At 48.3% G+C, this 14,392-nt stretch overlaps 1 protein-coding gene across 2 annotated transcripts in view; it reads right to left on the reverse strand.

The window, feature by feature from the left end:
• Nucleotides 1–2,409: 2,409 nt before the first annotated feature.
• The window catches only part of Tent4a (terminal nucleotidyltransferase 4A), a 34,027-nt gene continuing 22,044 nt past the window's right edge, over nt 2,410–14,392 (reverse strand). Inside the window, exons 5-13 of one of the 2 annotated variants that reach the window (XM_051151055.1) lie at nt 14,223–14,330; nt 13,299–13,427; nt 11,114–11,327; nt 9,443–9,569; nt 8,478–8,578; nt 7,747–7,919; nt 6,927–7,085; nt 4,984–5,148; nt 2,410–3,891 (exon numbers count right to left, since the gene is read on the reverse strand). In XM_051151055.1, coding sequence (XP_051007012.1) covers nt 3,700–3,891; nt 4,984–5,148; nt 6,927–7,085; nt 7,747–7,919; nt 8,478–8,578; nt 9,443–9,569; nt 11,114–11,327; nt 13,299–13,427; nt 14,223–14,330 — 1,368 coding nt within the window. In that variant the 3' untranslated portion in view covers nt 2,410–3,699. Of the gene's footprint in view, nt 3,895–4,983; nt 5,149–6,926; nt 7,086–7,746; nt 7,920–8,477; nt 8,579–9,442; nt 9,570–11,113; nt 11,328–13,298; nt 13,428–14,222; nt 14,331–14,392 lie in introns of both variants that reach the window. The other variant, XM_051151054.1, reaches the window with a different exon arrangement.

A 14,392-nucleotide genomic window follows, 5' to 3' on the forward strand; every position in this document is an offset into this window, starting at 1 on the left:
AGGCCCAAGCTAGAGCTGCTCATGGACAGATTGTGTGGAGAAAGCCCAAGAAGCGGGGTTTGCAAAGGCTGAACTGGGCGGAGCACAAACACTGCAGTGAACTTCAACCGGCCAGCTGGAGTCAACTGGAGTTGGGAGGTGGTGAAGGACGCGGACTCTGGGTAAAGAGTACAAGAGTGGCAGGCAGCCTCGGGAGGGGAGTGGCCTTCCGGAATATTAAGATCAGAGCTAGTGGGGCAGACAGCAAAGGCCAGGCCAAAGCAAGCTATCACTGAAGGGGAAAGGCTGCCTGGTAACCCAGAGGCCGAGAGCTGAAGGGCTCCCCTGACATTTACTGGAGGGGACTGCTATTTATCCGCATCTCAAGTAATTCCTCCATGGCATTCCATTTCCTGAGCACAGAGCTGAGGCGGCTGGCAGATGACCCAGCCTGTTTTCTCAAGAGAACACCTAAGTCAGACACTGAACCTGTGTCCTCAAAGCTCGGCAAACCTGATGAGAAAGGATTGCAGGTGCAGAGATGCAGGACAACAGCGCTGGCCATGGCACACACATAGGGCCCTGGCAGCACAGGAAGGCACAAGCTGACAGACCCAAGGTAGGAATCAGCCTGTTTAACACGGTCAAAGCAGGCTTTGCTGGAAAGGTCTCCAGAAGGCAGAGAACCTCCAGCATCAGGGCCCTCTGTGAACCAGTAGTTTCACTGGCAGTTCTTCCAACACTTCAACCCAAACTGTCAGCACATGACTGCATGGACAGCAAAGCAGGGGCACAGATAGTAACTCAGAGGACAGAGGAGCTCTGTCCTAACGTAAAGCAGTCGCTGGCACCAGAGAAAGGGCTGTGTACATGGAGCAGGCCTGTGGCTCCGTTCCCACCAGCCACGTGGCCCTGAAACGCAGCGTCACCACAGCATCGGGCCCGCTTCTCACCTTTGTTGCTGAGCAGCTCTAGCTCGTCTCTAAGGCCTCTCCCTTCCTGAGCCAACTGAGTTGAGGTAGGAGTTCACATCTATACCCTCTGCCTGCACATACAGTCAGGACTTGACAACATACAGGTCAAATGTCAAGAATAAGAGGGACATATTTTTTTCCAAAACTGCAAACAGCCCACGCTGCATGGTCAGGCTCCTGAGGGCAGAAGAAATGCAAGCCTCTACACTTGCTTCCAGGAAAAAACAGCCTAGTAGGGGGTTCCTGATCTTGCCTGGAACCCACTGAGGCTTCTGAAGTCATGAACTGGTCCTTCTCTGAGACTGATCCAGCCACTGGAGCAAAGACTGTTGTATTAGAATGGACAAGGTAAGGCACTATAAGGTCCCACCACACACACTGAATGGGCTGCACAGCCAAGTGTCCTGTCACTTACTGGCATGCTTATCAAACTGCTACAAACCACAGACTCAAGGTCCATCGTATTTGGGAGCATGGAGTATGACACCGTTGCCTTGCACACACGTTTCACTGGAACACCTACGCACAGAGCATGGCACAGTATGGTCAGCAGTCTTCAGAGACCCACATGAGGGGCTGAGTCTCCTGCTAGTGACAGGGACACAACCTCATGTAATTAACTTGTGACAAAATGGGCCATCACCACCCTGGCCACAGGGGACAACCTTAGGATTGTATTTAGCCCCAGCAAGCAGTTAACACAGAAAGCACCCTACTAGAAAAGCACCCAGTCAACACATAGCTGGTTTCTAAAGTTTATTAAAAATCAAAGAATAGAAAAACTTTACATAAAAATATGTCAATTTTAGTGTCCACATTGTTGTCCACACAGAAAATTGAAACATGATATCTTTTTGTCAAACTGTAGCATATGGCCACAGTGGTAGCCAGGCCAATTCATCTGGTTCACCAATGCGGGGATGGACACATGCCTGTGCCTGTGGATGATCGAACTTTAAAATGCACATCTGCGGGTCACTCACACGGCCCCACGGTGGCTCCTTAGTGCAGATACAGTCAGTATTGCTAATGTGTAAATTAGTACAGGCCTATGGACCAATGTTCATAAATATTCTTCAGCAACAGGTTTCACAATTTAAATAGTTTTAAATATTTTGGATGATTTAAATCGTCATGAGCTGCAGACCCATGTGCTACTCTGCTCTGGAATGTCTCCCAGAGTCAGCGGCCCCACCACAGCAGTGAGAGGAAGACCCAGACACACACAACTTGTCCTTGGCAAGGTGTCCGTCACATTCAGACACTCGTTTACCATTCCCACTGCTGCATGTCAATCAGATGTCACACAATCAGCTTCTTGTCTTGACATTTCTCTACTAGTGGACTTAAAGACTGACCTACCTGTAGTGTTCAGCAGGGCCAGAACCCCCATTTTAGAAGTGGAAGTCAGAGGGCCTACGAGATACAAGCACTCCAGGGCAGCTGTGGTACTCCAGAGACTCGGGGTTAGGTGATGGATATATTCTTGTTCAAAAAAGTAACAAAGACAGTGGTTGTTGTGGCAGAATACACTTGCATAGTACACCTGTATGCTTCTGACGCCAGGCACCAGCCGCTCCCGGGCCCACACCGGGCTGTGCTCTCCTGTGATACATTAAAATACTCCCCACGTGCCCTGAACAGCGGAGGTACTTTTCAGATATTTGCTCTTAACAGAACGAGTGCATACCTATGCAGATTCCTCAATGGAATCAACGAAATTCCTTTCTCCACATTCCTAAATCTGGGTGCCATTGTCTGTAAGGATACTCACCAGGCCCATGGCTCTAGACCACGTCACTTAACGGACCACAGTACACCCACGGTCATGACGCTTTACGATGTGTGTGACGTGACAATCTCTTCTCCCCTTAGAGGTCTCTTCACTTCTGGCACTTTAAATGCTGGATTTTCCCTCTAGTGTTTAAAAACCCAAACCAAAATGTCAGAACTGGTGGTCAGAGCAGGACAACAGCCAAGGCTTACAGCGAGGCTGTCAGGCACGCACTGGAGGCCTGGGAGCTGATCACCTCACAAAACCAGCAGGGTAACTTGGCTCCTTCACTGCGTCTGACCAAAAGAAAAGATGTGAAAAATAAAGCCCACAAGCCCCTCCTCACGGTGTTCATGTAATGACGCTATCAGACAATCAGCCAACACGAGGAACCCAACTTAGAAAATGTAAATTGGGAAAGGATCTAAGGGTGTTTTAAAAAAAATTCCCTCCTCCCTTAAATATAACTTATGTGAAAATATGAAATTAAATAAAAAATATCTGAGTTATTGCACAAATCATAAGTTTTCAATATTTACATAGAAAAACAGTCCCAAAGTTTCAAACAAGACACGAGGGCAGTAAAACAGCAGCCTGCACACTCCGTCTGAAAGACATGGAGCAGGGCTTGACTTCTCTGCCTCTGTGACAGGCATGGATGAGAACCCCAAACTGCCACATAGCAGACCCGGCTACAAAACCGCACATCTAGTCCCTGCCACTCCTGAGCCTGCCCTGCTGGGCACAGATGAAGCCTTCCAGGCAGGCAGACGCACATCCACATCAGTAAGGCTTCACAGATGAGCACAAGGAGCTGTTCTGCAAGATGGATGCGGCCAGCACACAAACATGCAGAGCGGCCGGGGGTGGGCGGCACTGGGCAGCCCACGTGGAGGTGCTGGGTGCTGGTCTCGGTTCCCCTGTGGTGCCCGAGGCCTATGGGCAGATGGGGGTGGGAGTAGCCAGGAGCCATTATCTGCTGAGACTCACAGGCAGGCTGTCTCTGGTGTGTGCGTGCTTTTTCCTCCTCCAGCCAGTGCGGTTGTACTGGTGGTGTCCTCGGTTGCCAACAGGAGGCCTCACAGCTCCACTGCCCACAGAGCTGTAGCCGCCACCCTGAGTGTGGTTGTGGGAGCCTTTCATGGACAGTTTCATGCCATTGTGCTGCTGGAAAGACAAGAGAGAAAGCAGGGCTGGAGGGCAACACACAGACCATAAGGTGACAAGACATCAGGAAGAAGAGACACATGTGTAAGAACCCACAGCCATGTTATCCCTGCTGTGACATGCAGTAGGCACAGGGAACGCTTCACTCTGACAAGAACATCACTTCACTTAGTGTCCTACAGACTTGTGATCTGCTCTGCTTCTTCATAGGTATGAGATGGATGGTCCCTGCAATCCTGAAACCTGTGGCCTGGAACCTTTCTAGAGCCATGCATGCCTATCTAGTCCCCAGCATCTTTACATGCAGCAGCACAGCTTTGGGCTGTTCCCTAAGCAACTGCAGAGTGGACAGCCATCGAAGCATGAACGGCCTTCTCGAAGTCAGGCAGACCCAGCAGGTAGAGGAGGCCGAGAAGGAAAGCAAAGGCAGCAGTGCTCAGGGCTGCTGTCCCTCTTGACAGCTGTCCTCCAGTCCTGTTAGTCACTACCTGGTGCCAGCACACCCGGAGTCAGGAAATAATGACAATGCCAAAGAGGCAAGTTTGAAAACAAAAACTCTAGTGACAAACTGGGATAGGACAAGCAAAGCGGAGCTACCCAGAGTGAGACCTGCCAATACCCAGTGCTGCCCAAATAGCACTGAGTCCTGCGTAGTAACAGCCAGTCCTGTGTGGATCACAGTCTTACACACAGGACAGTGACGGCCCAGAGCTCCCCTCCTGGCAGGGAAGCCAGCGACTATGTAGACTGGATAACACAAGTCATATAGGCTGTGGTAAATGGAAGGCTTGACCTTACCTTTTGATTTTAGAAACTAAAGTATATGGTAAGCAGAATTTGAGTACATTAAAAATCAAGTAAGGATTCAACATTTAGCCTTGTTCTGTGTCACACGGTGGCAGCAGTGGTACTGAGGAACTGTGGTGTGTTAACTTAAGCAATCACACTAGATGAACAAGCATTTTCAATGCTATTTACAAAAGAAAAACAAACAGGAGCCAGCATGACCAGGACACAAAGCCCCCTTTAAAAACACTCTGGAATTCTCTTCAAAGGAGTACAGGTAGCACTATAGCAGACAACACTCACCTTGTGATAAAGATGAGGACTTGACAGTGAGTTGGGGGATGCTGAGGGAATGGCTGGGGAGGTTACACTGTGCACAGCTTTCAAAGATGTGGTTCCTTCAACACCAGCCTGCCTGCAAGGAACAGCAGCAACTCCGAGGGTTGGCGGAGGGATAGTAAACCTGGTCTAGAAGGAAAAGAGAAACATGTAGCTTCCCACAGTGAAAGCTTCGCAACAAGTTGAAGCAGGGTGGGTCCGCCTGTGGACAGCCAACCACACACATCTCCATAGAGTCTGTCTTCCGTTGTGACCTAACAACACTGCGGCCTTGGAATTAAAAACACCTCATCTTCTCAAACAGCAATTAGAATACCAAGTAGCGCAAGTCACTTTGTCATAACAACATTCTCCAAAGATAAAACCAAGTTCAAAACAATTAGAGCCATCAGAAGAGCAACTGTCATTTCGATGCCTAGATTTGAGTGCCAGGGTGAGCACCCTTCCCACCCCAGGTGAAGAGTATCACGGGGAAGGGTCAGAGAGGGCAGTGCTTTCTGGCCACTGCTTTTGCTTCTACATTATCTGTCCCTCACGCTGCAAAGGAAAGCTGGTGGAGAGCCCTTCTTAGCCTACCGACTATGGCTCCACCTCAAGTGGACATCCCTGTTTTACCCAAAGCTTCCAGAGGGAGTAGCTACAGGAGGTGCTACCGCTTGCAGGTAAAGCTCCAGAGGGGAGACAACAGCGGCAGGCAGAGGCAGCAGGGTTTGGCTACGCTTTGTTGAAAGCACACGGTGGAAAATCTCATGCCAACACCCTGCTCTGGGCCCATCCCACAAACTCTGGTTTCCCTCTCCAGAGGAGTGAGTTACCAAGAAAGCAAGCTGCACCCCACTTCACTCCACCAGTTTACTGTCTACCTATGGCGTCCAACCTCATTCGTCCCTGTCAGAATAGGAAATCTTGTCCCTAATGGGTGGCCATCATTTTGTAAGCTGCACTTGAAAAGACAGTGCCTATGCTTTAAGATAGGACTTTCATTTAACTGCCCTGTTGCAAGTCATATGGCTTCAGTCTTGTCTGAGCAGCTCAGCTTGGCTCACACTCACACAGGAGATGGACGTGAACGTAACGACTAACTGGAACCTATAACCTCAGTGCACAAACTAAAGAATTACATAAAGGGCCCCAGAGTGGGGGGGTGGGGGGGCCATGACCCTTACCAGCAGACAGAAAATCAAGTTGAACTGGGACAGAATTTAATAGCTTAACTATCTGCCTCAGAAAGTTTCCTGTGTGCAGTAGCTAGGTTTGTAGTCTGGGCTACACAGTTTGGGTGAACTGTGTCAAATGCTCACCAACACTGGAACCATGTGATTTAGCAACTTACAACCTCCAAACAGCTCTGTGGGAATGGACCTCAGCAGACCAGAGGACTCCAGGAAAGACATCTGTATGTTTCTGTACTGTTTTACACTCACCCTCATTTTGAAAACTGCTTTAACTTTCAAGTTCATAATGTATTGAGTGTATACAAATCCAGTTGATAGATAATTGGGGTATACATAAAATATTGAGTATTTATAACACGTGTTTAAGTTGATTTAATATAAGTATTAAAAAGAAAAAAGTCCCAAATAATACCTAATTAGCAGAGAGAGTCCAAACGCATGCTAATACTTGGGCTGTGCACTGAGTTTCTGGAGAAGAGGAAGCAACAGTCTACTATAGCCAGCAATGGGTGACCTGGCCCTGCTGTGAGCAGGGTACCAAGAGCACCTGCCAGAGGCATTCAGTACTCAGCCAGAGACTGTCTACACAACGGGCAGAGGTATGTTCTATAGCCACCAAAACATGACAATTCCTAGGAGACAAATGTGTCCAAACTAGATCCAGTTTACAACACTGACCTCTTCTAGTGTACTGCTTGGCTTGGATGCTGTCCCTGAGAAGGGAGCCTGTACCTGATTGTTCGTTGTCATGATCAATGTTCGGGAAGCAGCGGGCTGAGGCTTGCTGCTGGGCATTGGCAAGGCTGTGGGCAAGCTGGCCATCAGGGTGGTGGGTGCTTGTAGGCTGAACTGATAAACACTGGGCGTGGTGCACGGTGGTGTGTCCGAGTCCTAGAGCCCAGCACAAACACAAGGGGAGCTGTCAGCACAGTATGTTTCTAAGGTCTGACACAAGCACCTTCAGGGAGGTAAGCTAGGAAAGGTAATTAGAGCAAGCCTCACTGAGCAACAGGCAGTCCAAATCTAACCCCATTCCTCAGTCATTTCAAAACGGAGAAAGACTAGGCCACAGAAATACAGATGAGACACGTGAACTTAATTTGTAAATCTCTAAACCAGTTTTCCAGAAACCATTCAGAAAAGTTCACAGCTTGGCTGAGTGCTATTACTTCTTTGGTCACTGGGTCATATGAGCAACACAGCCTGTGGTTTCTAAGGCCTATGCCAAAGAACACCAAGCATGGACTTTGACACACAGACACAGACAGACACACAGACAGACACACAGACATACAGATACATACACACACAGAGACACAAGCAAACACACACACACAGACACAGACAGACACACAGACATACAGATACAGATACACACAAACACACACACAAACACACACATAGACATACAGATAAACACACAAAGACACACACACACATACACACCAGCAAGGACGAGATGGAGGAATAGGTCTGAACACCCTGCTAGAGGTACTAAGGGCACCAGCCACCCACTAACGAGGGGCACAGTCAAGAACAAAAGCCCACTCACAATGTCACTTCCAGAAAGCGAGGACACTGAAGAAGCAGAGGAGCCTGAAGACAGCAGTTGGGGACTGGACAGGGACAGAGTCAGGCGCTGGCTGTAAGGGGAGCTGGGCTCCCGGTTCTGCATCTGCTCGCCATTGCACGTGCTGATTCTCTCCTTTATCTTCATCCTGTTGTCTGGGGCAGGAAAGCAAAGCTTGGGTCAGTGACTAGCGCAGTGTGCCAGCAGCATGGCTGCCGAGCTGTGGAATGCACATGTGTGACTAATAAACCAAATCTTACATCTGAGCTAACCTAATTTTAAGTGTGTATTAAACTAGTTATCAGAGAACATTAAAATATTTGTCCAATGCTGGTGGATAGGTCTTATCTGTAACTTTTATAAACTATAAACACAAACCAAGTATTCCCAATAGAAATGTAGAATTCTGAAACAAATTATACGCCGGATTTCTAAGATTTGGAACATAAAATACATGCACCTCAATGATTTCCTGACATTGTGTGCTCGAATGTGAGTATCTTAATCATGCAACACGAGCAACTACCTGCACCTGCCCCTCCCACATGCTACTGCAGCTGCTACTACTCGCCTATTAGGTCCAGGGCTTGCAGAGTAGATGGCCTATCAGAGAAAGTAGGAAAGGAGCTACTTTCACAGCTCAAGCAAGAGGGTAAGAGATACTTTTGGGCTATGGGCAGAGGACCAGGCCTCACACTGGGTCAGGCTCTCACCCAGGTCTGGAGATGGGAGGATTCTGCTACCCCATTTTTCTTTGATCCACCTCCGGTAGTCAATCACTTCCTGAGTGACTTTGATGATTCTTCCTAAAGTACTGCAAAGAACAAGGTTGGACAGACACCAGGAGTCAGGTGTGAGGCTCATTAAGGACAAAGAAAGCAAGCTTAGTGAATGTTACAAAATATTTAGGGTTCTGACAAGTTTACACGCAAGTGTTCCAGGAGATCACGGTACAGACAAAGGCAGGTCCACTATGCACAAGTTCTTAACCAAGACCTGTCTACAAAAGATGATGGCTTCAATCCCATTTAAGGGAGCCCAGACCCTATTCACATTTCCCACTGTACAGGTAAGGAGAGAGACCCCAAATGCCCATCACAGGGCTAGGTGCTGGCCTCCAACACTGTATGGCCGCGTAAACCCACGGCCTCAGTCTTAACAGTTTCCTGAGACAGTCCACCCAGAGGGGACATAAGCACATTGCTGACACAAGTCTACACAGTACATTTCTTCCCTTCCACACCCATCCCTTCTCCCTGTTCCACACCCCCACATCCTATAGCAGCTACGCTGGAGTCAAAGATGAGCATGTCTGACCACCAAAAGTATATACTGCAAACTATCCTCATGTGGACACTGAGGGACAACTAAATACTAGGACTAGAGCAGAGCAGTGTGCTCAGATCTGAATGCACTCACATCTGACAGCTGCTGGACAAGCACCATCCCAAGGTTCTGTAAGTCAGAACAATGAGTAAATAACACTCCACTAAGAAATGCTCAGCCCTAGACCACAGGATACCCAAAAGCCACCCTGATCCCCGGAAAGGCTTTCCTTACTATCAAGGTCTACTCAAGTATGACGGAGTACCCATCAATGACACATAAGCACATGACTAGAAACAAGTGCTCCTGCCTTTACACAGGAAAGAAGAGACCCAGGTACAAGACCCATTACCTTTCAGAATCTCTGTTGGGGTATGACCTGGCGAGCGGTGACACAGCATGGCTAAGCACAATGTAAGCGTAGTCAAACACCTGCTTCACCTGCATGGCCCCATAGGAACTCCGCCCAACATCGTTTCCTGCAATACAGAAGCATCTGTCTCTCATACAAGGAACCATGAATGGGGCCTCACCACTAAATTCCTCCCAACTGAGTTGCTCCTGACTGCAGTACATAGCACATGGTACGTAAATGCTACAGGCTCAGTGTGCATCAGACTCCATATGATCAGTCTACTACCATCAATGGAAAGGGGGAAGTCACAGGTGTCTGACAGTTCATGAGGTCTAAGTCCCTAGGTCACAGGGGGGAAAAGAAGGAAACCCCATACCACAGGGAAATGCAAGACACCCTGAACACCAACCAGCATCGTGGACCTGGCATCATCAATAACCTCAGAGTGACGGCCCTGTAGGTGACCTCAGGGCAAGGGGGAGGTCACTCTGAACACAGTATCAAAACTCGAGAGAGGGAGGGAGGGAGGGAGGGAGGGGGGTAGGAGGAGGAGGGGGAAGGGAGGAAGGGAGAGGAAAAGGGAGGGAGGGAAAGGGGGAAGGAAGAGAGAAAGAAAAGGAGGGAGCCCTTTAAAGGAAGTGTGCTATGGACATAAATTCACAGAGTAATACATATGAAGATACCACTAGAATCACAAGGAACTGTAATTCCTCCAAACACTCTTTCCTCAGTCAGGTTAGGTATGGACTTTTTAAGGAAGATATTGGAATTTCACTTTCCAAGATTCAGCTGTAGCCCAGCAGTAATGCAAGCACATTGAAACAAAAACCTGAAGACATGGGGACGTCTCCAGAGCACTGGTCCAACAGACATGCAGGTGAGTGACAAACACTGTTCGAATGCTCCCAGGAGAATGCCACCTTCCCCTATAAAATCTGTTGTGACACTTAAAGATAGCTGAGTAGAACTGTCTGTGCATTTTCTTTCAGCAGATTTAAAAAATAATAATCTCACCCTAGAAGCAATGAAACACTATTTTAAAAAAAAAAAAAAAGGCCATTAAATGTGAGGATAGTAAAGTAAATAAATAATAAACAAGGACAGAGTACAAAGGAAGCCAGAAACTGGGGTGTGTGAGTGTGGGACAGGTTCCCTAACATAGAAAACCAGTGAGCAGTCAGCTCAGGAGACCACAGCTGCAGCACATGCAGGTCCATGAGAGAGACAAAGCAGCAGGGACCGCGGCCATCACCGTCATCCTCGGGCAGCTGCCCTTCACTAGTTCTATCATGAGCACTGACATGTTCCACAGGCATGTGCGGAAGTGAAAAGCAACCGCCAGAAAGGAGCAGAGTAAGAAGCTACAGCAGTCTTAGCACACTGGCAGACTTAAAGGGCACCTGTTGCCACAGTGAAACGAACAACCTTACACATGCCAACAGGAGGCTGTGAGAGTCCTAGCTTAGCCACCACGTCAGGCAGCAGGAGAGACAGCTGCAGGAGCAGCTTTCCCGTCACTTTCCAGCAGTGGATGGTTTCTCAGGCTGCACTGGCCCACCCTTCCTAGCTCTGCTGTTTACAGTCAGAACAGACCCCTGAGAGTCTTAGCACTGTGGTCAGCAGGTGCACACCCCAGCACCATGGTCCCAGCAGAGGGTGTAAGCTCACCAGGCAGTAACGGGTCCTCAATGCACAGCATCGACGGTCGGTACCCACTAGTCATGGCTTTCATGATCTCTTCTTTGGCGATATAGGCACCTCCTTCTTTAATTCTAATACCAGTTTTCAAGTAATTAAAATTCCTTCCATAAAGTTCAAAAAATTCTACAAGAAGCATTCCAAGGTTTTCGTCAGCTCTCCGGGCATCAATTCTTGGATGTAACTGTAAAAGCGACAGACCATAAGGTGTGTGAATTCAAGTTACATTCTAAAGACACTCACCTAGCAATGTCTGCACTCAACAGCACCTGAGAAGAGTATGAGCAGCAGCCAGGAGGCCCCACCCACCAGGACAGCGTCTGTCAGCAGGGGACTGAAAGAGAGAAGACATCTCAATGTCCACTTGGAGCATGACGTCTAAACACAGACATCTATCGTCACGCTGCCCAATGGTCAGTACGGTTTCCATATTCTGTACAACTGTCATTTGGATGTGGATACACAGTTCGTATTAATCTCATCATCCTGAAATGCCACCAATAGGTGGCAGGATAACACTGAGTAGTATCACATGTCCTGTGAACCAGAGTGTGGGTGGGCTAAGCTTAACTCATATCTTGCTTTTGTACACATCACTGTCAGGCCCAATTCACACCACACTTTCTTCAAGCAAGCCACAGCCTCATTCTGACCCTCACCCACTCTTCCTTGACCTCACAGACCTGTGCTGCCCATTACGGAATGAGCTTAAACAGCACCTGTTGTCTCACCTCAAGCACTCAAGAGTGACATATGGCTAATAGCCTCCTAGGTCACACAGAGAACTCTCTCCTTTGCCCAACTCTAGATGTGATGATCAAATCTCACTAATGTACAAGTCCTGGCAGCACAGTAGCTGAAGCTTGAAGCACGGCCCTTCCAAGAAAGATCCCTCACCACATTAGAGTTCTGGGTTCTTGGATCTGCCCTCTCTAAAAGAACAGGGCAGTCCTTTTGCTGAGCCTTTATTTCCTTGCCTTGGAGTCAAATCAAATACTCAATCCTGCCCAGTACAGGGCCTGGTCTCATTCCCTCAGGTAGGCACGAGATGAGCAGGATGCTACATCAGGTCCAGCCTGAGGCGGTGGGCTCCCACACGGGTGTAGAAAGTGGAGGGCTATCTTGTCTATATGGCCCTGTGAAGTCTGACAGCCACCAGGACCTCAGTAGCAAGCACACCAGGAGGCCTTGGAAACCCCCACTCAAGGTAACACCACCGTCCTTAAAGACAACTGAAATGAGTTACCTCAAGTCAGGGGTACTCAAGAAATAAAAACAAAGGGCCGTTTAGCTCATAGTAATGTCACACACTCCAGTATGCTGTGACGCTGCACCATCATAGTAGAATGGGAGAAACTGCAAGAAGCTCTTGGCTCAGCACTGAAAGCCTCTGAGCTGTCACACTCAGCAACGTGCTTCAGGAGCAACAAGCCTAGAGCCAAAGCTCACACACAATCAGAGCTCAGAGCTGCAGTCTGACTTGCAGGCTAGCAATGTATAGGAAATAACAAACCCTCAGCAAGCACAACACAAGGAAAATCAGTGATATACATGGGGACATATGCTTGGGTGGCTAAAATATACAGGCATATTTTTTTCTCAAGTAAATGTAAATGGAATAAATTTTTAATTAACTTGGGTACTATCTTATATATGTGAAAGAGCCCAGCAGGTATTAGCGCTCGTGTCTTTAATGTCAGTATTCAGGAGCCTGAGGCAGTAGAATTGCTACTAGTTAAAGGCCGGCTTGGGCTACACGGTGAGTTCCAGGCCATCTAGGACTAAACTGTGTTTATCTCAACAAGCAACTTTCTTCATCTCTTCCCCATGTTGGTACCCACCTTTTATTCATTGAGTGTCTGGGGATAAATTACAGATCAGCAACAACAGAAAAGGCTTTTATGATTTATATAGTAGGAATTGTCACTCCAATGAACAATCCACACTTTCACAACACAGAAGTCTGAGCCTCCTGCAGCTCAGACAGACAATACCTGACTTCTGATACCTGTACCCAGACAGGAAGTCAGCTACAGAAGCAAGCTGCAGGAGGGATGCTGACCAAGACAGTGTGATGACTTGAGCCAGAACAGAAGCAGGAAGGGGAAGGTGCTCAGCCAGTGCTAAGGGCCAAGTGCAGAGAAGGCGCGCTCACCTGCAGAAAGCTGATGGCCATCAAGATGAGGCTGTAGGAGCTGATCCCACCCGTGAAGACCTCGTTTAGGTCCCTCTGCAGGAGGAACTGTTTCAACACTAAAATCAAGTATGGCAGTAGCGAGTACTTCTGTAAACCCAAGAAAAGACATACAGGTCAGCTGATGCACTTTTAAAGGGACGCTAGAGAGGAAGGTTCACATGAAAGAACTGCTCATTCATCCTTTTGCCCCCTCCCCAAGCCCCAAAAACACTGTCTTCAATTTTAGGCTTAAGGATTCAGGGGTAACCTGTCAGCCCAAGTAGTGACTCGGTCAGTGGGACACAAGAGCACTCTGCCCCAAGAATCCCCAGGACTCAGTAAACAGGTGCTCATCCCCCTGAGCAGAAAAAGGGTAAACAGGGACACAGGACAAGGGGAGGGGCTGATCACAGCAGTCTCTGGTGCAAATGCTCCTGCAGATCAGATGGCAAAGGAGAGGAGGGATGCATGACGTGGAAGACCCCAGGGCTGTGTGTGTCTGGGCTCTGTTTACAGGGAACCATCTGCCTGAGTACCAACACTCAAAGCTCCAGAAGGCATCAGCTCAGGCACCAGCCCTTTCTCATGCTCACAGGCACTGAGGCCTCCAAACTGAACAGACCTATAGACTGACTTAGGCCAGTGAGAAGCAACACTGACCTAAACTTGAGCCTGGAGCAAGGCTGTGCACTAACAGAAAAAACATTTCCCCAGAGCTCTCTAAAATAAGGCTCAATGTTAGGAAGCAGTCAGTCACCCAAAGTAAATCTGAAAAACAGCTCCAGAAACCCGATGACATCTGTATTGCTAACTACTCTCCTTCCCACGGTTTTAACATTCATGAGAAAAATGAATAACAAGATCTCACACCCTGTCTGTACAGCAGCCTTGCAGTAACAGTACCTTCATGTAATTCTTGATGAACTCTGCCGCCCGGACACCAGTCTCCATGTTAAAGCTAATGTCGACTTTCACTTCAGTCTCCTGATCTGTGAGCTTTATGATTGGCACCTGTGGAGATGGAGTTTAGAAACTGCTTTGACATCAACATTCTCCAGACAGCCACTCACCTT

The sequence above is a fragment of the Acomys russatus genome, chromosome 9 (assembly GCF_903995435.1).
Source record: "Acomys russatus chromosome 9, mAcoRus1.1, whole genome shotgun sequence".
NCBI classification, from domain to species: Eukaryota; Metazoa; Chordata; class Mammalia; order Rodentia; family Muridae; genus Acomys; species Acomys russatus.